This window comes from Zeus faber (genome assembly GCF_960531495.2).
Source record: "Zeus faber genome assembly, chromosome: 2".
Classification (NCBI taxonomy): Eukaryota; Metazoa; Chordata; class Actinopteri; order Zeiformes; family Zeidae; genus Zeus; species Zeus faber.
In genome coordinates this window covers 41,409,255-41,432,558 of record NC_137189.1, presented here as the reverse complement: position 1 = coordinate 41,432,558, position 23,304 = coordinate 41,409,255, and the positions used below count along the sequence as shown (strand labels likewise).

The 23,304-nt window shown below is 44.6% G+C and overlaps 1 protein-coding gene across 1 annotated transcript; it reads left to right on the top strand.

Moving 5' to 3' along the window:
* Positions 1 to 6,464: 6,464 nt before the first annotated feature.
* otos2 (otospiralin 2) lies at positions 6,465 to 15,208 on the top strand. The gene is made up of 4 exons (XM_079996707.1): positions 6,465 to 6,585; positions 8,368 to 8,440; positions 9,535 to 9,573; positions 14,712 to 15,208. Exons 2-4 carry the CDS (start codon positions 8,377 to 8,379, stop codon positions 14,891 to 14,893), a joined length of 285 nt encoding a protein of 94 aa, XP_079852833.1. The 5' UTR covers positions 6,465 to 6,585; positions 8,368 to 8,376; the 3' UTR covers positions 14,894 to 15,208.
* The last annotated feature ends 8,096 nt before the right edge of the window (positions 15,209 to 23,304 follow it).

Sequence of the window (23,304 nt, the reverse complement as noted above, 5' to 3'; positions counted from 1 at the left end):
AGTCATCCTACAGATCACCGTCCGACGCTGCCCAGCTACGTTCTCCCCTGAGAACGTTCGCGGTCCGCACGTGTGCGCCTTCCCCCACTCTTACACGTCACCCTGTGCTCCCCCCTCCACTTGAAATGTGTATTCGCCGCAGCTGTTTCCATCCTTTTTTGTAAAATCCCCCACCGTCTGCCCTTTCGCATTCCTCTCCTTGACGCCATACTGAGCCACCACCTCTGCTCCCTGAGCATATGCACTGACAACATTCATCATCCCGCCCCCCAGTTTCCGGCTTCACACACCACGTCCGTCTGACCCTCGCTTTGCCTCCAACACAGTCTTGACATACTCTTCTTTCAAGATGACCCCCACCCCATTCCTCCCCCCATCCACACCGTGGTAGAACAGTTTGAGCCCAGCTCCGATGCTCCTGGCGTAACTTCCGATCAACCGGGTCTCTTGCACACACAGCGTATCGACCTTCCTTCTCTCCATTGTGTCAGCCAGCTCTCACCCTTTACCAGTCACGGTACCAACATTCAAAGTGCCGACTCTCACCTCCACACTCCCACCCTTCCTCCTCTCCCGCTCACTGCGGACATGTCTTCCTCCTCTTCCTCTTCTCCTTCGCCCAACAGTGGCACAGTTTCCACCGGCACCCTGCTGGCCAATAGTACCGGCGGCAGTGGTTGGTAACCCCGGGCCTCGACCGATCTGGTATGGAGATCTGATCTAAAATCCGCATTTTGATTTGGCATTGTGGTTTTACACAGGATGCACTTCCTGAAGCGCTGTGGACCTGCCCGGAAATAGCCCCTTCATTGTCCATGAAGTGGAGCAGACTAATCACTTTTCTTCCAGTTTTTAAATATTGACTTTCCTTTAACCAGAATCGATTACTCAATATTGCTACATGGTGAATAGCCAAAATGGCACTGTATAGCTCCCAGTAAAATAATAATCAAAAGGATTTTTTGAACTTTGTTTTTCAGGATCGTAATCACATTCTTTTAAGTGCATTCATGGTCATAAAATCCATTATTTTATGGAGATAACAATAGAGATTAAGACAATTAAGTATTTTGTGTGAAAACACAATAAGGTGATTTATTCTTTACAGACTCCGTCCAGAATGATCATGAATGCCATCAACTTGTACTTTTTAAAAAGTATTTTAAAATACCGTAAATGCTTCCCTCATAAATCATTATTATCGGAATCTGATTCATGGGTTCCCCAACTGGGGTCCTTGGACCCCTAGGGGTGCTCAGAGGAATTGTTTGGGGACCACAGCAAAGTAACTATTTTCATTCTATTCAATTATGTGTGCTATTCAATTAATAATCTATTTTGTTTCTCATAAAAAAAACAAAAAAAAAAAACCAAAAACTGTGTTTGTGTGTATATATACATACGGTACTCACAAAAAGTTAGGGATATTGGGCTTTCAGGTAAAATTTCAGGATGAACCTAAATGCACTATAACCTTTACAGGTGAACTTAATTTGACCTTCTCTAAACTTTTGAATGCACATGTCCAACTGTTCAATGTTTCAGTACTTTTTGCACAACTTGCTGTTCTCTAGCAAGGAGCTGAACGGCAAAATTCACAACAGGTCCTTGTTCAATTAGAATTGGTATTTAAACAGTCCTCTTCATCATGCTGGTCACATTTTGACATCATGAGACCAAGACGACACCTAACAACTGATCAACAGTACCTCGCCATAGCGAGGCTTCAAACAGGATGTTCTCAGAGGGAAGTGGCCACTGAGCTTAGAGTGTCACAGAGTGTCATCAGCAGCTTGCAGAGATACAGAGACTGGAAGAGTCAGAGAAAGGCATAGAAGTGGACGTCCTTTGGCCACATCTCACACTGATGAGCGCTTCATTGTGAACAGTGCCCTGCGGAACTGGATGATGATGCCACTCAACTCCAGGCACATTTAAGGGAGGTGAGAGGCACCAAGTGTCACGTCAGAACATTCAAAACCGTTATCATCAGCGTGGTCTGCGTGCTAGATGACCTGCAAGGGTACCTGACCACACCACCAGGCACAGGCATCATCGTCTTGCACGGGCCAGGGAGCATTTACGCTGGACGGGGGACCAGTGCTCAGTGCTGTTCTCTGATGAAAGTCCATTCACGTTGAGCAGAAAAGATGGCCGCCAACGATGTTGGAGACGTCAAGGAGAGAGCTATGCATCAGCCACCGTTGTCACCAGACGAGCCTTTGGTGGTGGTGGTGTTACAGTGTGAGCAGGTGTGTCTAGTCAATACAGAACTACCCTACACTTTGTGAATGGTACAGTGACAAGCCCACACTACCTGAATAACATCATTCATCCAGTCATTGTGCCCCTGCATGAACAACACAGGCCTAAGTTCATCTTCATGGAGGACAATGCTCCAGCTCATGGAGGTGGCATCATTAGGGAACGGCTGCTGGAGACTGGGGCACCTCAAACGGAGTGGCCTGCACTTTCTCCAGACCTGAATCCCATAGAAAACCTATGGGATCAGCTGAGTCACCGTGTAGAGGCTCGTAACTCTGTACCCCATAACCTCAATGACCTGAGGGCCGCCCTTCAAGAAGAGTGGGGGGCCAGGCCTCAGCAGACAATAAGTCGACTTGTGAACAGCATGAGACGTCGTTGTCAAGCTGTAATTGACGCTCAAGGGCACATGACAAGTTATTGAGACATTGACATTTTTTGTTGTGGTAAACCCACCACTGTTGTTGGCTTTTGTTTCAATAAATTGTTTGAGAAGAGGAAATCACCATTGCATGCTTCTACTTAAATGCCCTACTTTCATGATATCATATCACTGTAGCCTGAACTTTTTACATTTTCCATAAATTTCACCCGAAAGCCAAATATCCCTAACTTTTGTGAGTAGTGTATATACAGTATATATGGTATATATGGTATATACTGTATGTTATACCCCTGGCCACTTTTTTTGGCCATTTTAATTTTCCTCCAATTTTCTCAGAATTCCTCTCCTGTCTTTATAAAAACTCTGGTAAATAGGGGTGTGAGTCTTGAGAAACACTTCTGGATTTCTCATGTAACATAAATGAGCGAATGTGTGGGGTATGTAGCAGTGTTAACATGGACATTAAAAGGGTGCATCATGCAGATACTTTTCATCATATGCTCATGAAGAGGTGGTACAGCAAAGATGAAGACCACCACATTTGTGTTTTTTATGCAGCTTTTCTTAACCTGGGATTTAAAAAAGTTATATATAACCAATATTGTTTAAAGTAACCCATTTCTGGAGTACCCCCTGCAGTACCCCTGGAGGTATGAGTGCCCCCATATGAGAAACACTGTAGTGGGTAATAGATACTTTCTTCCTGCAACCTGAGGAAGGCAGGTATGGCATCCTTTTTGAAAACCCCCTCCAAGGTCCGTAGGTCTGGAGGTCCGAAACCACATCAGCGGGAATGTATTTCGGTCGATCTGGCTCCTGAGGCTCCTGAGGTTGAACCAGCTTTCCACCAAATGCTGTGTGTGTGTGTGTGTGTGTGTGTGTGTGTGTGTGTGTGTGTGTGTGTGTGTGTGTGTGTGTGTGTGTGTGTGTGTGTGTGTGTGTGTGTGTGTGTGTGTGTGTGTGTGTGTGTGTGCGTGCGTGCGTCAGGGAGCTGTGGGAATAGAACCCTCGACTCTCTATAGTACAGAGTGAGAGCAGAGTCTATCGGCTAAATAGTAAGTGCCTTGTCTTTCTATTGATCTGTCTTTTTCTCTCACCGGTTTCGGCATCGATCTCTGTGTCTCATCTCTGCTTTTGGAGTGTGGCGAATAACATCATCAACCTTCAAAATTTAAATAATATAGGCCTGAAGTTCGGCTATGCTTCGCTGACCCCATAGTCTCCTCTGAGGGCGTTTGGGGATCCCGTAGCGTGAGATAAATGAATAACAACAATTTCTTTTTGTGGTGCGCCCTTGTCAGCAAGGTTTAAGTCGAAGTGGTAATCCATTAAAAAGGGGGTTTTCAGACTCGTTTCTTTTTAGGGATTACCACCTTACCACCTTTAAATGTTAAAGCACACTAGTTTGTTATAGGCGGATATTTTCTGTACGACTTTGTTTGTTGCTCTTGCCATAAAAAAAATTTGGGAATTCCTAGGCTAAGATACATGGATAGAAGACGTGTGCTACTCTGTGTTCTTCCCCAGTTACCAACAACCATATCTGTATCGGCCAATACATATCGGGGCGCAATTCTTGGAACCAATGCGGTGTCGAAAACGTCCTGTCGTCACGTTGTCTGGATCCTAAGGCGAAGCACGTAACCAGATTGAACACGTTATGTTGTCGCCGTCAACCTGCTATGTTGATATAGAGCGGAATCCAGCTGTATTTGCGGCGCTCAGGGGTCATTGTGATGTGTTGGTGGGCCCCCAGCGGGCGGATTACATTACAAATCACTCAGTGAAGTGGGTCTCGCGTTGGACGAATTCTGAAAATGACATACGTTACGGGCATACGCCGTGACATCCAATTTTTCAGTCACGGCGTTGATTAAAACTTCCCAGCACGGGATGGTTTATGAGCGACAAAGCTCTGTTCAGGAGAGGATCACGGTCCAAGAGAGCACCGCCGAGTATAGTGATGAAAGGTTCAGCTCTTTCAGAGATTCGTTTCTTGATGAATCACTCGGTTAAAAAGAGTCGTTAAATGTTCAGAACTTTTCCTGTGAGCGCGCAACCTTGAGATTCCTGATAATAAAGAGCTCTCTTGAGTGCTGTCATTTTCCTCTTCAAGGAGACCTATGATGAAAAACTGTGCATGTACATGTGGGTCTCTGATGGACCTTGTAAACCACCCTGAAATAAGACAACTCAGTCAATTTTTTTGTGTGCTTATGTCCTAAAACGAGCCGGTCGGCTTGGCTGCCCTAATATAGATCGTCGCAGCAATATACGTCACTTCGGTAGAATTAGAACCGCCCCCACCTGAGTAACTCCACCCACGGCTGGAGCGCGATCGTACCCGCGAGCATCAAAGCAAAGCGCTACTCATGGGAAGGGCTCTGTTGGCTGCAGAGACCAGCACAAATCTTTTAAAAGAAAGAGCAATAAGTACCAGCTGTCTAAACTGCAGACTAGGGAAATGTATCTGTTGTGTGTGTGTGTGTGTCCACGGTAGGTTGACTGTACTGTAGGCTGCAATCAGCTACGCCTTTCTCCAAACAAGACTGTAGATGCATTTATTTCCGTTGCTGAATGAAACCAAAAGAGCCCCAAGCCCCGCCGTATCCCGCAGTGCTCCAAGCGCCGCGCTGCTCCAGACACCGCGTTGAAAGTCAAAGAAAACTTCTAAATGAGGCCTTGCATATCTAATATGAGTGAAGATTCAGCAGCTGGATTTCTTGCCTCAAATTTGTTCAGAAACAGATTGTAGTGGACTGATAAGGTGAGATCAGTGAAATGTTAAGGCAAAATACAACGGAATCCAGAGTAGAGCTCAAACCCCATTGGATCAGAACTAGGGGCCTCGTGAGGGTGGTTCCTCCCACTCAAACGGCCCGTTTTCAGACAGGCTGAAACTGTTGGACGCATGTTATAGTGGCTCGAATGCATAATCTCTGGTATTTTCAGCAAAAAACATTTTTTTAATGTGTTTTGGGGAACTTAGAGACCTATATTAAGTTAGTGAAAAGGAGCACAGTAGGTCCTCTTTGAGAAGAGTTTGTCAGTCTAGATCAGATGAGTGTGTGTGACGTTGGTGAAATGCATTGAAGTGCGATGAATGTTTTTCTACTGATAAATTGTTTTATGTACAATGGACTCAGTAGATTGTTTAATTTAAGAATGGTCGGGTCATCATGGTACACACTATAGGTGATAATCATAGCCGGGAATATTGTAATGACTTTAATAATAATTAACTATGTTGGCCTATATGCATTGTGTATAGTGTGTACTTTCTTTGCAGCATACACGAGCGTGATTTGTAATTTGTGTTTTAAACAAAGACGTCGTTGCAAAGACCAAAATAGCTACAAGTTTGGGGTGTTTGTTCGTTCCTTTGTTCGTTCGTTCTTTGGTCAAGGGCCTAACCGAATCCATTGAAAACTATCCACCATTGTCGGATCAGGGAAGTGTAGCGCACATATCAAGACATCGTAAATCATGTTACTCTATCGGAAGGCAGAGGTTTTATCAGTCCTACATCAGATTAGTGAGGAAGCGTGATGAATATTTTTCTCCTCATAAATGATTGTACGTACAGTGGACAGTGTTAAATCCTTCACATTAGACCTCAGGCATTCCTTTCACAAACTACCTCTAACTCTTAACAGGAGCCCTATTCATGGCCCTAGCGGCCGGTGGGTTTACACAGGCTGGCCGAGGCATGTGGAGGCTCGGTGAGAACGCCCTGGCTCCGGCCCCTGCTTTGGCTGCCAGGTTTTTTTTTTTTTGTTTTTTTTTCATCCCTAGGACCCCGGAGTCTCGAGACACAACTTGGAACCCACAGAGCAACTTGGAACCCACAGAGCAACTTGGAACCCACGGAGCAACTTGGAAGCCACGGAGCAACTTGGAACCGATCTGCCAAAATCCAGCATCCATCAACAACGGTATGAAGACATTGAATCTTTTTCCACTATTTAAAAAAACAACACATTAACTCATGAGAAAGTAAGAAGGAGTTGAAGGAGTTTGAGCTTCATTTGGGCAAGAAATTATGGATATACCAACATAATTGCAACTGCATATCAATCATAATCATATTCATACTGTGCAACTTGTCTACCAGTGACTAGGTATTCTTTAAACAAGTATTCTTCTACTTTTTCACCTGAGGACCTTTTTTCATCATTTGGTGCTGGTGGAGTAGAGTGCGATGGTGGACAAATTTCAACTAACTTTATTGATTCTCCAAAATAGGTCTGAGGTCTGTTGTTTTATAACCTTTCTGGAGTAGATTTCCTCTCCGGAACACTGCTCTAGCTGCAGCCTCTTGGTTTGGGTATATCCAAAAAAAACTCACATCCCATAGATAAGTGTTCCCCAAAGGGTGGGCCGCGGCCACCTGGTGGGCCGTGGAGGTACTGCAGGTGGGTTACAATAAATAAATAAAACGTCTTACATTAAAAAAATTGTAATTAAGGTTGAAATGACCATTACATATTACTTAAATATTTATTTAAATATTTACATTTCAAAAACGGATCAGAACTATTAAAACCACTGGATTTAAATTGCGTGTCACCAGGGCTTCATTTGTGCCAGATCCCGCCGAGACCTCCGGCAATCACATACCTATCAATACCTCCGGTTTTTCCTGGGATTATCCCCTATTTTAGCCTTTTCCCCCGCTGCCCACCCTTTAAATATTTTCCTCTAAATGTCCCGCATTTTTAAACTTTAACAAAAAGAATTCCCGCTCTTCGATCTCTCTGCCCCCGAGATCAGTCCGCGCAAACAGAGCGGTCCCCGCGTGTCCGTTATGTTTGGGAATGGCTGCTAAAGATAACACAATCTAATCTAATTTGGATCCGATAAGATTGCGCTCTATTGATACCAAAGTAGATAATCAAATTAAATAATTTGACAGTCCTTCCTTGCAGATGTTGCTCAGCTCGTGCTTCGTCAGGGTAGTAGGAGCACTAGACCACACTGGCTCTTCTGCTTGGGATCTGGAACTATTTTACCTTGGTTATCTGTGAATCGACCTTGGATAGAGGACGGCTCTCTCAGACTCAGACTTCAGCCCGAGTTTGGCTCGGTTCTATCGTGGTCCTGTTGATTTATTCCGTTCTGCTCTGTTCTATTCTATTCCGCTGTTCTGTTCCACTCTGTTGTTTTATTCTATTCGGTTCTGTTCTACTCCGTTGTCTTCCATCCCACTCTGTTCTGTTCTCTTCTGCTCCTTTTGGTTGCGCTTCTCTGTTTTGTTCTATTCCATTCTGCTATGCAGCTCTAGAATAGAACAGAATAGAACAGCAGAGTAGAATAGAACAGAATAGAACCGGACAGAACAGACTTCTATTCTGCAATGTTCTATTTTATTCTGTTCTATTCAAGTCTATTGTTCTTTTCCATCCTGTTCTATTCTTTTGTACTCAATACAATCTATTCTGCAGAATACAATGGAACAGACTAGAATAAAATAGAACAGAATAAAACTGCAGACGCTATTCTATTATGTTCTATATTATGCTGTTCTATTCTCCCTGTGCTATTATATTCCAATCTACTCCTCTGTTCTATTCGACTGTATTCTATTCTATTCCATCTATTATTTTCTGTTGTGCTCTTCTCTATCCAATAGCTCTCCACCACTCTGTTGCATTTCATTTATTTATGTCTATTCTCATGTCCTGTTCTAACCGTGTTCCGTTGTGTTTCTGCTCCAGACCATTGCCATGGCGCCGCTACTCCGTCTCGTCCTGTGCGCTGTGATGCTCACACTGCTGCTGTGCCACGCAGGTGAGCCCAAAGTACAAAAACATGGACATGTTTCAATGAGAAAAACTTTTTGTAACGGTATACCATTGTCATGCCACGTACCATTACATTCCATTGTTGATGTTGAGGCGCCCAATTGCTAAAATTTGATAAAGACAGATGGATAGAGAGATAGATACATAGATTGATCGATAGAAGTAAACAGATAGATATAATATACAATAAACCTCGTTCTGGCACTTGGGCGCTGGCTCGGCGTGAGTTTTTATTAAATAAATAAATGGAAAGGCTCGCTGGCCAAAACGATGTCTACGTGTCGCACAAGCGACTGGAGAGGAATGGCTTCCAAGGGACGAAGCTTGGACTTACCTAACTTAGGATGATGATGGCACAAAGCTTGCCCGCTCCTGAGACGAATGAAATTTGACCGTTTTTCCCGCAGATTTTTGGCACAAATGTAGATCGATATTGATCAAACGTGATGGACAAGACGCCTGAAACGCCCCACTTCCAATGAGACTGCAAACATGTCTCTGCATACTGCGGTCTGTGTTTGTTAGTAATTTTTTTTCATTTGGTGGAAATTCCACGAAGGCTAAAACAGTGTAAGGAGAGAAAGAGAAGAGAGAGGTGTCAGTCATCGACTGAAAAGAGGGAATTCATTTATTGCTTCATCTTCTTCCGCAGCTAAGAGTTGGAGTACGTTCCAATTATAGGAAATTATAGAGCAAAAAAACCCACAATAAATAAACATTAAGCAACAGGATTTTGGTTTCCTTGTTTGGGGTTAATTACACTCATTAACCTTCATGGTTTTAGATGATACTATTAATTATCCAGTTTTGGTCGAGCTAATGCGACTGATAAAATGAGCGTTTTGTTTATTTAATACTGATTGATTTATTTATATTTTTTCAATGTTGTATACAGTATATGGTATACTTTCTATAAGAATATATTTATTACATTTCCTAGGGCATTGATAAAGTGAGTGGACTCATTGACAGAAATCTTATAGGAGTATATTTAATTTTGTTTTGAAATATCACATACTTACTTACCCCGGATTCCCCTTTCAAACAGTCTATCTCCTTGTTCTTCTCCTTCCATCTCAGGCACGAAGGAGACCGTAGTGGTGGAAGAGGAGGGCGGAGGTGAGTTTTCAGTCTCATGGCACCATCAATATTTTACCTACATACCTCTCCTCCACCAACCTCTGCTCTACCACTAGTCAAGGTTGGACTAGAACCCCCAGGGGTACCCCCATTGGGCCCCACCCTAATATTTTAATATACTTTTGGGGCCCCTGTCAGTCAGAGGCCCTTAGAATTGTCCTAATTTTCCTCCCACATACAGCTTCTCTGCACCCCAGACATTAAACCCCACCTTTATTATTTTGAGCTTCAAGTCAAGCTGGCATGTCAAATCCACCAGACCATAATTATACTTTGGTCAAAGAAAGGCTGAATGACCAGTCCAGCTGAGCAGATGCAGGGACAGCTTTATGCTAATTTAATTAAAGAAAAGGTTAAAAGACCAGCACACTGACGCAGTGTTCTGGACGAGGCTCCGTCCAGACTCTACAAGGGCTCTGCCAGCAGCACATGATTTCTGAAATCTGACAATAAAAGATAAAGAGCGGTTGAGCAAAAAAAGGACCAAATCGTATAATTATCCCGGAGAAAGGAGCCATCCCATCACCTGGTCTGGGTCTCTGCTCCCCGGAGGAGGAGGAGGTGGCAGATGCAGTACCCCAGGAACGGGCCTCGCACACCCACAGTTGTTTGTCTGAGGGCACTCCGCCCCGCTGCGTAGTTCATCCAATATCTGAACCAAGCTAAACCGAACCGAGAAAGAAAGAAAACCTGTTCTTGAATGAACTGGAAATGGCTTTCACGGCGATTTATTTCTTCCTTTTGAGGATTTCCCCAGACGGGAGAAAAGCTCCTGACGCGGTTAAAGCGGCGATGCGGAATACTTGCTCTGGTTTGCACCACTTGTCATCTCACTATAAAACAATCAATCATTCATGAATTTTCTCGAAAACAACTTTTATTTAATTCTGATTGGATAATAATCACGCTTTTAGGTGGAGCCCGACATAAAATAAAAAAAATGCATACATTTTTTTTTTCTCCCATTGCAGAGGGCCCTTTCCCTCTCAGGGGCCCCTGGGCACGTGCCCAGACTGCTCATATGATAGAGCTGGGCTTGCCGCTAATCTACTGTACCTCTAACTCCACCTCCCTCTACTCTACCTCTACTCTACCTTTATTCTTCAGGGATCTAATAAGGGGAATCCACGATTTTCGTAAATATCTTGAAAATTTAAAATATGAAATTGATGATTGAATTTGTCTACTTGACCTCTCCTTTGCTCTATTTCTACTCAACCTATACTCTACCTCCCTCTACTCAACTTTAACTCTACCTCTGCTCTATGGGCATATGGAGTCTCTAATTTGTCACCAAATAGGGAGAGGCTTAACAACATTTCTCCTTCCATCCATTTATCAATTCACTATTCCACCTATAGGCCCTCACCCATCAAAGCAAGAACCGGTATTATTTCAATCTGTTATCAATTACTCAAGCCTGTGTGGTAAAACCGCTCTCTATTTAACAAAAGCTTTTCTTTCAAATTCATCCACTTAATTTATCAGAAAAAAATGTATTTACGTGGAGATAAAGCAAATTAAATACAAGGAGGGTTTAGAAAGCCAGCTGAAAGGAACCTAATCAGACGAGTCATGTCACTTCCACTTACTTTCCCTCCAGGGATAATTTGGTTGTTGAAAACCCACCCATGTAGAAACATTCCTCAACCTTCAGGCCATTACCATGTGGTTTGAAGGCATATTTTCTTCCCTACCTATCTCTTTTCAAGCTTAGATTTTGATATTATCTCTTCATTTTCACATGGGGAACAAATTTTCTGTGACGACTTCAAAATCAATGCAGACTTGTTCCCTGTGGTATGTTTAGTTCTTTCGAAATGTACTTTTGAGGTGAGCAGCGGGGTGAGTGACAGAACAAAATAACAGAGAACTCACGTGTCAATTAAAATGGAATGTTTTATTGAACGCGCAAACAACTCAACTTTGTGAACTCCAGCCAAAACTCCAGGCTGGTAGGGAGCGATTCGGTCACAGTGGTGGGCCACCATCTGGTTCCGCTTGACCATACACTCCACAGCTGGCAGTTGTTCCAGCACAATGCAAGGGCCAGCTTGGGGGAGAGGCCCTTCATCAACTCCGGACAATAGACTGACACCTGGGTACCAGGTGCAAAGTCTGTTCCTCGGCAACAGGAGTCGTAGGCCCACTTCTGTCTGGTCCTGGCATCTGTTAAGGCTTGCCTGGTCAACCTGTGCACCTCTTATAGCCTCTCATAGCCTTTCCCGGAGGTTGTGGAGGTAGCCTAGGCCAGGCTCCCCCTGCACCTCCGGCTCCCGAGGCGTCCTGAACATCAAGTTGACTGGGGTACTTAGTAGGTGTCCAAACATAAACGCTGTGGAAGTGCACTTGGTGGACTCTTGAACTGCAGGCTGGTACGGCCACAAGACCAGGGGCAGGGGGAGGTCCTCGTCTCGCTGCCGGCAGTTGTTCAGAATCGCAAGCTAGGTGGCCAGCATGCGGTTGAAATGCTCCACCAGCCCATAGCTTTGTGGGTGCAGAGGCGTGGTCCTGGTTTTCTTGACCCCCCTGCTGTTGACAGACCTCACTGAACACAGTGGCCTCCAAGTTTCGCCCCTGGTCACTGTCCAACTCCTCTGGCGCATCGAAGCAGCCGAACATCTCGTTGACCAGGTGTTCAGCTGTTGTGGCGGTGGTCTGGTCAGGGACTGCGTACACCTCTGGCCACTTTGTGAAGTAGTCCACGGCCACGGGTAGGTATCGGTTTCCCTGGTTGGAGATGGGAAAAGGGCCCAGGATGTTGACACCGACCCACTCCATTGGGGACCCCATCTGGTACTGTTACGATGGGGCATGTGAGCGCCGCATTGGTCCCTTCTTGGCAATACAGGAGTCGCATAGATGAACGAAAAGGTCCACGTGCTGACGACACCCTGGCCAGTAGAAGCGAGACCAGGGTTGGCTGAGGGTCTTGGTGACCCTGAGGTTGCCTGCCCCCACCGAGCCGGGGACGAGCTGGAGAATGCGGGGCCACACCTAGCGAGGCACCAGGAGCTGAAGGACCTGTCCTCTGTGCGCAGGAGGAACTTTCCCCCGTAGAGGTAGCGTTGGAAGTGGCGAAGCCCCTGAATGATGGCTAACAGCTCATGGCGGTTCATGCAGTAATTTCTCTCTGGCTGGCTGAGAGAGCAGCTGTAGTATGCGACAACCTGCTCACCATGCTCTCCCCCTGGGAAAGCACTTCATCAAGACCCACATTGCTGGTGTCATTGTTGGTGATGAACAGGCGGTCTGGATAAGCCAGCACGGGGGCCTCGGTGAGCACCACCCAGAGTGTGACAAAGGCAGTAGCACAGTCCTTTCCCCTCTGCAATGCCCGGCCTTTCTGGGAAAGCCAGTGCAGTGGGCTGGCAATGGTGGCAAAGCCTTTGACAAACCGCTGGTAGTACATGGCCAAGTCCAGGAAGCTTTTCAGCTCTGCAATGTTCTGTGGGACAGGCCAGTCTCTTACAGCAGCAACCTTTGCTGGGTCTGTGGCCACCCCCTCACCACTGACAACGTGGTCCAGGAAGGCCGTCTCTTGCAGGAACAGGTGACACTTCTTGTGGTGGAGGCGTAGGCTGGCCTGGTGGAGTTGCATAAGACATCCCTCAGGTTGGCTAGGGCGCCCTTGAAATCTGCAGCGTTGTCGAGGAGGTCATCGAGGTAGACCACGCAGCGGCTCCGAGGGATGTCAGCCAGGACTCTCTCCATGAGGCGCTCAAAGGTGGCCGGGCGTTGCAAAGGACGAAAGGCATCACTTTGAACTGCCACAACCCTTGGCCGATGGAGAAGGCAGTCTTGGGACAAGCCTCCTGTGTCAGCTCCACCTGCCAGTAGCCGCTGCGGAGGTTGAGGGAGCTAAACCAGCGGGGTAATCCAGGGCATCGTCGATGCAGGGCAGCGGGTAGGGGTCTTTGGGGGAGATTTCGTTAAGGCGGAGATAGTCCTCGCAGAAACGCCAAGTTCTGTCCTTTTTGCTGACTTGGAGGGTTGGGCTGCCCAGGGGCTACTGGAAGGTTCGATGATGCCTGCCTCCATCTCCTTGATGCTCTGCTTTGCCGCCAACTACTTGGCAAGGGGCAGATGACGGTGGTGGAGGAGCATCACCGGTGTCAATGTCATGCTGCACCAGGTTGGTGTGCGTGCAGTCCTGATCCTTGGCGGCGAAGATGTCAGAAAACGCTTCCAGTAGCTCCTCCAGCTGGCCCCTCTGGCCCCTCTAGCTCCTCTCGAACAGGTCACCCACTGCCTGCCTGGTCTCGGCTGATGGTGGCGACCCCTGGGCTGCTAGCAGCGATGTGGGGAACCACAGAGAAATGACAGAGAACTTACTTGTCAACCAAAACGGAATGTTTCATTGAACGCGAATGCAACTCCGTGAACTACAGCCAAAAAACGAGCACCTAAAAGCTGTTTCCCTCTTCCACGTCCGTCACCCCAACTCCTCCCTCTCTCACCCTGGGCATGCTGGGAAATGTAGTACTCCTTCCCCAGGACTCTACACCCTAAACTTTCATTTACAATTAGTTGCCATCGAGCAGTCAACTTTATTCCACTTCCAAGGTGATGCCAAAACGCTTTAACTGCAGTTTGTCGAATGAACACTAGACGCTGCTTCTGAAAACCTCCATCTGAAAGAAAGTCAATGGAAAAAAATATTTGCGTGAGAAATGCAAAGGTTGTCATTTTCTTCCACAACACGTTAAGTTCTCAATATTCAAGTTAACTTGTAATGGGGTTTTAATTTAAAAATATATATTTTGTTCCATGAAGAGGATGTTTAGGATTAAAGACGAATGTGTTTGGGGGAGTGGTTACCTTGATTGACAGGTCTCTTGTTCGCGCTTGAGCAACGTGGATGTGTCACTTCCTGGCTCCAACTGCCTGATTGTTTTACTCACGCCACCAAGACTCCGGCCCTGCCGCCCAAAACTGACCGTAAACTCAAACTTGAGGCTTCAGTCTATGGTCACACAAATGCATACACACACACACACCATTCCCACATAGAGTCCCGATTCACCTCGCTAACTTACTTACAAAGACTGGTCCAAACGGATACAACATGGTAAAACCTTAAGATGAGATTTAAGTCCTTATTTTTGTTTTTCTAGACATGAGAGCGAAGCGTGACATCCCCAACTGGGCCCTGAGCTCGTCCGACTTCTTTGGCTGGGTGGAGGAGTTGAGAAAGCATGCTGGGTATGAGAAGATGGATGAACTGGCCCGAGTCTTCTGGGCTCACTTCCCCTCCGCTGATCGCCTCGGCTACGGCACCCACGAGCAGGAAGAGTAGAGTAGCGGAGGGAGAGGGAGGGTGCTGCAACATTTATGAAAAACCTGCAGGTGGACTGTGCCATAACAACAGTCACCTCCAACGGTGTCTGACTAGTGTGTCAGACCCTTAGTTCATGGCAATGTCCAATGTGATGCCAGTGTAGTGATATATAATCCATTTAGTCTTCACAAAATGTGATATCTTATTATTTTTGATCCAGATTCTTCTTGGGTTTTGCAAGAATCCTTTTGTAGTGACTGGCTGGCTGCATAGAAGATTCCATGTTTTGATGTGAATAAATCTGTGATGAACGACTGTAAAAAAAAATTAATAAAAACACAAATCATCTTAACCTCCATTCCATGGCAGAATGTTTTTTTACATGAGAAACACAGCAAAAGATGGTTGAAATCTTGTCGGTCGAATGGTCACCGGGGTTTGATAAATTGGAAAGAAATAAGAGAAAATTATGGAAAATGTGTTTTCTGTACGACAATGTAACTTTGAATAGTGCAGATTAAAGGGGTGGAAAAAATCTAAAATGAATATAATGTGAGGGGATATTGATCAGCTGTACACGTTTCTGGGCTGTACATTGATCTGTTTTTTTTTTTATTCGTCCAATGTTCTTGTGCATTACAAAAATAAAACACATACATATACATATGCAGTATGTATATATATTTATATATGTGTCTACATATACAGTATACATACTGTATGTCAGTGATTTCTTTACAAACCTGAAAGGCTACCAATAGTTCTCTGTACTGTAGTGCTCAAGAATTGATTTTCATTTGCGAAGGCATGTGAGCCTTTCTCGGGGGTTCTTAACCTGAGTTTGCTTTTCATTTTTGACGTTTCCTTAGCTCTAGCATGTTCACGTTGGGAAATACTGACTGTAATCCACGTTAAGGGGTCTGACGGTCTGTTTGCCCAGACTAGAGAAAACACTATTCTCTATTAGAATCAAGGCGTAGAAGTCACCGAGTACTCACTGCACTGCACAGTACAGGTCAATTCCAAGAAAGGCCACCCCCCCCTCAAGTTTTCTCCAAACCAGGTTGAGGTTGAAAATTTTAACTTCGCACTTTTGCGCCGCCATCACACACCAGCCTATTTCCATCAACACAACATAACAAACTGAGGTGAGCATCAATAATGGAGAGTCAAAGAAAGTGCAACCTCAAACAAAAGTTTTGAGGCGGAACCATTTTTGTCCTCCACCCTCACCTGAAAGTGATGACAAAGCTGTTGTAGTGCCATGGAAGAACATGAAATAGCTCCGAAAACTGGGATTTTTGGTTTTCAGTCACAGAAACTATCCCATTATGCTATGTTACACCAAACTGCAGGTGCCAAAGGTCCTGCAAAGGAGGGAGAGAAAGTAAGAAAAGGAAGAAAATCACCCTCAATCTTAACATTCCGAAAACGTGATTGAACATTCCTTCTCACCCATCTCACCTCCTCTCGCGCTGGAGAGCACGACCTGTCTGCTGCCCTCCTGCTGCCGGCCCGTCACCCCGTTACATGGGATGAACCCTCAAACGAAACCCCTCCAGGGGATTTAGAAACGCTGAGAAGGATCTAATCTACTTGGTACATTTTGACACTTTTCTTAACGGTCACAATTCTAATCAATTGGCAATGGTCAAGGATTTCACCAGAACCACAACACCTACAATATGTGGTGATGGGGACACTTGACAGTTCTATAGTGTGGCAGTTTTGCCTACCACAAGGCACCAAAGTGGCGTTTTCAGTGCCCTTCGGCACAGAGACAAAGAAGACGGGGTTGTAATAACCAGTTTATTGTAGAGAGTGAGCCAGCTGCAATTTTCCCAGGAGCAGATAGCACCTGTCATGACACGGGCTCCTATCGTGAGTGTGTGTGGGGTTGGGGGTTTTAACCTGTTGCTCATTAGACCAACCAATGAGCAACAGGTATGCAGCCAATCTGATTCCAATCACCTAGATCCAGGTCAGGTGTGGCTGCTCATCACACCATCCCCACACCATATATAGATTTAATTTTAGTGTGTGGTTAATTATATGTACACGCACACACTGCTCAAGACATGGCCATGTACTGTACGCACTACTACACTATGTCTGACCCGAACTAACTATGTCAATGTGGTGTATGAACAAACAGGAGCACAAAACCGAAAAGGGCCAAAACCCAACTCAATCTACAAAACACAATGTACTCATAAAAGAAGGTGCCTATCCTATTTCCTATACTAACTTAGTTGGAAGTAAAACTCATCCTCCCATCCTTTGCTGAAACTTCTGTGATAGTACTGCTTTGTCTCTCCCATTCCTTTATTCCCTTGTCCTTGATTCTATAATATAGATAATCAAGTTTTACATAGCCACACATCTCGACATTCCGTGGCGACAGTGTTGGGGTCTTGAGAGGCCTCCTGTTGACCGCTAAAATGTAAACACTTACAAATATCAAAATTATAAAGCAAGCATAGACTGGATGTAGGTTCAGAGCTCATTTCAAAGCTGACAGAAATGAAAATAAGCGAGTCCAAAAGCATTCCTCTGTCTGTCAAAAAGTTTAAAAAGCTTTCACTAAGATGGCTAATTAATGGAGAAATCCACAGGGCTACAATCCAATGAATTTCATTATGCATCAGTCATCTTGTATAAAGGTATTTTGTTCTATTTTTCTCATTAAAATGACAGTTCTAAGTTCATGGGATTCATTTCTCCCGGGGTCAATTTCCCCATTGTCTTTTGGTGGATTCTTGATCTAATTTAACGGACTGTCTCACATTCTTTGGGTTCATCTCATGTTTTGCTGAGTTGATTGGATCAAGCTTCTTAGTTGGGAGAACCTTAAAAAAAAGGTGATGCAGATATATTATATTTTTCTATATGTGGTCAAAAAAAAACACCATTATAAAATTACCAGTGCTTTTGATCCCCGTTTCTGCCCTCTTCTTAAAATTAATGTCATTAAATGTAGAAAGAAAAACTGAATACTTCTATATACGAGAGTATGGTTTCCCATACAGGTTAAAGGTTTCCCGACACATTCCCATATCCTCGCTGAACTGAGTACTATTGGGTTCTTTGTTGGTAACATAATTCAATTCCATTTCTAGAGAATTCTCACTGCCTGGACGGTGAGGTAATCCTGTTTCACTTCAGGAAACAAGCTGAGAATATATCAATGAAATTGATTATGTAGAATAAAAAGAGGGATACAGATGCTCTTTGAAAGCAGTGACCACACACAATGTCCTTCTGCTGGAGAGAGCTTTATACTGTGAGAGGTAGCATGCCATTGGTTAGGTGTCATTCACAAAACTATTCCTCCCAAACATGTCACCTGGTTTGTCCTTCATACAGTGATTAACAGTCAAAGTTTAGTCTGAGTAGCAATGTTATTGTGCTGAAACAGAATGCAAACATTTTCCCACTCATATGAGTGCCCCCTTGGAATTTCCCAGATACAACAAAACCCTTTTTAGCCCCTCTGGGCTGTTTTCCTTATCTTTACACACAACTGTGTAACCATAGAATGTGATCTGATCTCTACTGGAAGGGGAAACAATTAAATTATTAACTCAGAGGACAGTGCCTGATCATTGTGAAACCAAGGAATATGTTTTAATGTCTGCGCAAGTCACAAAAGGCTATTTCCTTATGTAAGACATATGAAACATCATAATAAGCAATTATCATCTGCATTTTCTGTCACCACACACACATACACACACACACACACACACACACACACACAGATATCTTAATCCCCTCAACAATGCCTCGGCGGTGGGGATCCGGTTCTGCACGCACCCCAGGCACGGGGCAGCGCGGGAGGAGCAGAGGCAAATGGGTGGGGTGTGTCGAGGGGGGGGGTGGTTGCAGGCAAAGGGAGGCGGACCAGGCTCCGAAGCGCTGACGCTGCTTTGCTGTCCTCTATGAGACCTCTTTGTCAGACATTTGTCGTTTGTGTGTGACTGTGTCGTTTCCACCTGCTTCAGTGGCACTTTGGCACGGATTTGAAAGGTGCTAGTTATTCAGTCGTTGTTATTATTATAGCATATTATGATAGCATTCACAGTCTCGGAGTGAAGTACACACACAGAGAGACACACTTGAAAAACGCCAGGGAGCGAGGCTGAGATGAATGCGGCACGATTGGTAGCTCAACGGCACTCAACAACTTAACCATTTTGAGCGCGCACACACACACACACACACACACACACACACACACACACACACACACACACACACACACACACCTACTGAAAAAATATAAAGCATCATTTACATATCCACACCTTGTGAACCAGATGAGCGATGAACACAAAACCTTGATCTGACACCACCCGTAACAACCCGATGGCCTCCATGCGTATTTCTGCGCTGTAAGTCTGTTATGGATCAATATGCAAAAGAAGTGATGTGATGTCCTAAAATGAACCAAGGATGACAGCAACAGTTACCAGATGGCCATCTCTGATCAAGCAATGCACAGTCGTTCACCTCTGTAATGTATGGCAATGTTCGGTTTTCAGAGGAAGTTACAGAGAGAGTCACATATACTAAAAAATTCAGTGATGGTCTGCTTTGCTAACAACGACCGCACAACAACGAGGTGAAGCTGATTCAGGCAATGTACATAGGGCACCTCTCAGTCTAGAGTGTCCTCCACCGGACACCTCCATGCTTGCCTAACACCACCGGGGCTCCGTCATATACTTGACTCACAATCTTGGACCAATTCCGATCTGCCTTGTTTAACCCCAAAAGAATAACACTCGTAATCGATTTGTCGTCACTTGAATCTGCGGTGGCCATCACAAGCAACTGTTATTTCTAGTGTTTCTTCATTGACAAAGCTGATAACGATGGAGAAATTTTCAGTTCCAGTAGGATCCTTTCTTCCATCTACTTAAATTGTGAACCATGACTTTTCCTCTCAAGGGCAACTGATTGGCAACCAGAAAATCCACAACATCAATTAAACCTGAAACCTAGCACCGATTTTTGTGTAGTTGATCTGCATCACATTTCTTTACCTTTCTCAGTATGGTTCTCTCTTTCTCTCCAGAGAATAAAACATGCCAAATGTTCCTTGGATGTTGCATTCGATTTATGAATGTCTACAGGAATCTCCGGCACGGGGAAGGGACACAGAGGGGCCTTGTGAAGACACCCTGGAGCCACCAGCGGGTCAACAGGCGGCCCCAGCACCACCTCTCCTGACTGGCAGCAGCAGCACCGAAGGTGTCCGGCGGAGGACCAGGGGAGAAGCAGCCGCAGCAACCATCATAGGTAACCGTCTGCAGTTAGCTCCTCTGCCCAGCAGCCACCACCAGGACCATCCAGCAGCCCAGCAGTCAGGCCACACCTCCAAGCAGCCCCCGCAACAGCCAAGTTCAGCCAAGCCCAAGTGGCTGCATACCTGTTGCTCGTTGGTTGGTCAAACGAGCAGCAGGTAAAACCTCCATCCCCACACACATCTAAGATAGGAGCCCTTTCAAGATATGTTCTGTCTTCTCCTGGCTAATTCCGACTGGCCCACTCTCTACAATAAACTGGTGTTTATAACCTACTGTCTTCTGTGTCTCTGTGCCGGAGGGCACTGAAAACACCACTTGGATGGCGTGTGGTAGACAGAACTGCCACAGTGTACAAAGATATTAATGGCTGAAAAGTCAAGTATTTTGCTCCAAAAGCTAGAATTACAGACCAGTCATCGGTTACAACTCAGACGGGGCTCTCAATTGGCTATCTTTATACACATGACTTTTTCTACACTTTTTCTGTGGCAGAGATAATGCGTGTGTCTGTGTGCCTTGGTAGCTATATAGCCTACATACCACCAGCCGGCAGTAGAACCCAGTGATTTTAACTGTGACATTACTGGGCTGGGTTGTGGACAATAGCATCCAATTGCAAAGCCAGAGAGCGCGACAGTTCTAGACACAGCAGTTCCAGACCCACCGTTTACACAGGGCATCGTTATCTTTGGATGTCGTGACAGCAATTTTAATTATAATTATAATTATAATAATGTAAAAATATTATTTACAGATCACTGGAAAGTCTTGGCATGACAATTCTTATATATGCACTTCAATCTCTCTGCAGAAGATTGTGCAGCTCTGCCTTTTTTTAAATGTATTTTGCGGTCTCTGCGTAATTCTCTGTCTGAAGACTCTAATAATTTCACTCTAACTGCATGTGGCGATTAGCGCTGGTGTCTGTCAATTGGATGGCTTTTGCAATGAGGCTCATTTGCATAGAAAGGCGCCAATTTTGCACCAAATGTATAAATAATACATAATTTAAATATGCGCAAATAGCACCGGTGCACTGAGGCGATATTTGGCAGTGCGGTTAGCAGTGCATTTCACCAATTTTCAGATGCTTTGTGAACTATATGTATGTGACAAATAATCTCTTGAAATTGAACTTGAACTCGACACTGGCTTTTTCTGCTATTTGCATCGGTTTAGCGGTCACAAAAGCTGCGCAATCCCTTTGTGAATGCGTCCATTTCCAAGGGTCCTTGCAAAGCACCCGGCACCATTCCCCACAGCCCCGTCGGTTCACAACAGGCCAAAAACCACCTGGCATCCGAGGGACCCGAACCCAGCCAATCACACCCCCATACCAAGCCACCAGTGCACTGCCACCCTGGAAACCCCAGTGCTTATTGTGAACTGTTGGTAAATGCAGTATAAATTGTGGGGTCTGTGGGCGGGAGTCCTCCATAAATGGCTCATTCCAAGGTAAAACGAACACAGCGATTCTTATTTTCATGGGATTGTACACTATGACAGTTGTGCTAGCCACACACCACCCAAGTGGCTTTTTCAGGACACTCTGACAAAGAGATACAAGTGATGTGTTGAGATGTACCAGTTTATTGTAGAGAGTGGCAGGATGTCAGATCATCCATCAAAAGACATTCCTCATGCAACGAACAAGAGCAAATCATTTTGAATTCAGTGACAAATCAGGTAAATTTCTTGCAAATCAATTGAAACACGATACAGAAATAACACTTATTACAGCTATCAAAGATCCACAGGGTAGGATAACATACAAGACATCAATAACATATTTTGAGACTTTTATAATAAGCTATATCACTCAGATAATGAATCTAATATGTCAAACAGTCACTCATTCCTTGGTGATATTGACCTCCCAAAACTTTAGACCGAGCAGGCTACCACATTAGATCAACCACTTAATCGAGAAGAACTCAGGAAAGCTCTCTTCTCTATGCCCAACAATAAATCACATGGATCAGATGGCTACCCAGTGGAATTCTATAAACACTTCTGGCCACTTATATCCCCATTTTTCATCAGAATGGTTACAGAGATTAAGTCAACCTCCACCATGCCTCCGCACATGAATACCGCTCTCATTTCGGTTTTGCTCAAATCCAATAAGGATCCAACCTTTACCTCCAGTTATAGACCCATAAGCTTCATTAAATGTGACCTTAAGATTATTAGTAAAACACTAACCAACAGAATTTAAAAAGAAATTCCATTTATAATTCACCCAGACCAAATAGGCTTTGTCAAAGGCAGACACTCATACAGCAATATTCTTTGTTTATTCAGTCTAATCAGCATATCTCAAAGGAACAACTTAAATACTGTTGTTGCTTCTTTGGATACCGAAAAAGCATTGGACAGAGTTAATTGGACATATCTCTTTTCAATCCTCAACAAATTTGACTTTGGAGAGTCACTCATTCAATGGATCAGAATCATCTATCTCCCCATCTGCTTCTGTCATCACCAATGGTTACACTTCACAGCGTTTCACTCTACAATGCGGCACAAGATAAGGATGTCTCCTCTCCCCCTTTACTATTCTCCATCTTTATTGAAACCCTCGCGACGGCCATCTGTGTAAGCAGTAATATCATAGGCATACAAACAGGAAACTCTTTACAAAATCAGTTTGTATGCAGACGATATCTTGTTGTACTTACGGAACCCAATATCATCCTTACCGGAGGTGTTCAATCTTATATCTAAATTCTCAGCTATCTCAGACTATTCAATAAATTGGACTAAAACCACAGTCTTACCACTCAGTGGGGGGGAATGCAATGCTGCAACAGAGAAGCATCCCTTAACCATCACAACGGGCAACATTAGATACCTTGGTATTGATATCTCCACCAATCTGTCAGATTTGTTTAGCATTAACTTTACACCATTGCTCAAATCCATTGAAGAAGACCTAATTTGATGGAACAACCTACCCATCTCACTAATTGGTCAATGACCCCAGTGCAACCAACAATACATTGGCAAACTTAAGATACTACTATCTAGCGAACCATCTTCAATTTATAATTAAATGGTTACGACCAGAGCAACAATTGGGCCATGGATGGCGAGACATTGAACAAACAGAATGTC

Excerpts from the sequence above, each read along its gene's own strand:
- otos2 (XM_079996707.1), top strand. The coding sequence starts at position 8,377 with ATGGCGCCGCTACTCCGTCTCGTCCTGTGCGCTGTGATGCTCACACTG. Across the intron at positions 8,441-9,534 it reads ACTGCTGCTGTGCCACGCAG|GCACGAAGGAGACCGTAGTG; the intron begins GTGAGCCCAAAG and ends CTTCCATCTCAG. Across the intron at positions 9,574-14,711 it reads GGTGGAAGAGGAGGGCGGAG|ACATGAGAGCGAAGCGTGAC; the intron begins GTGAGTTTTCAG and ends TTGTTTTTCTAG.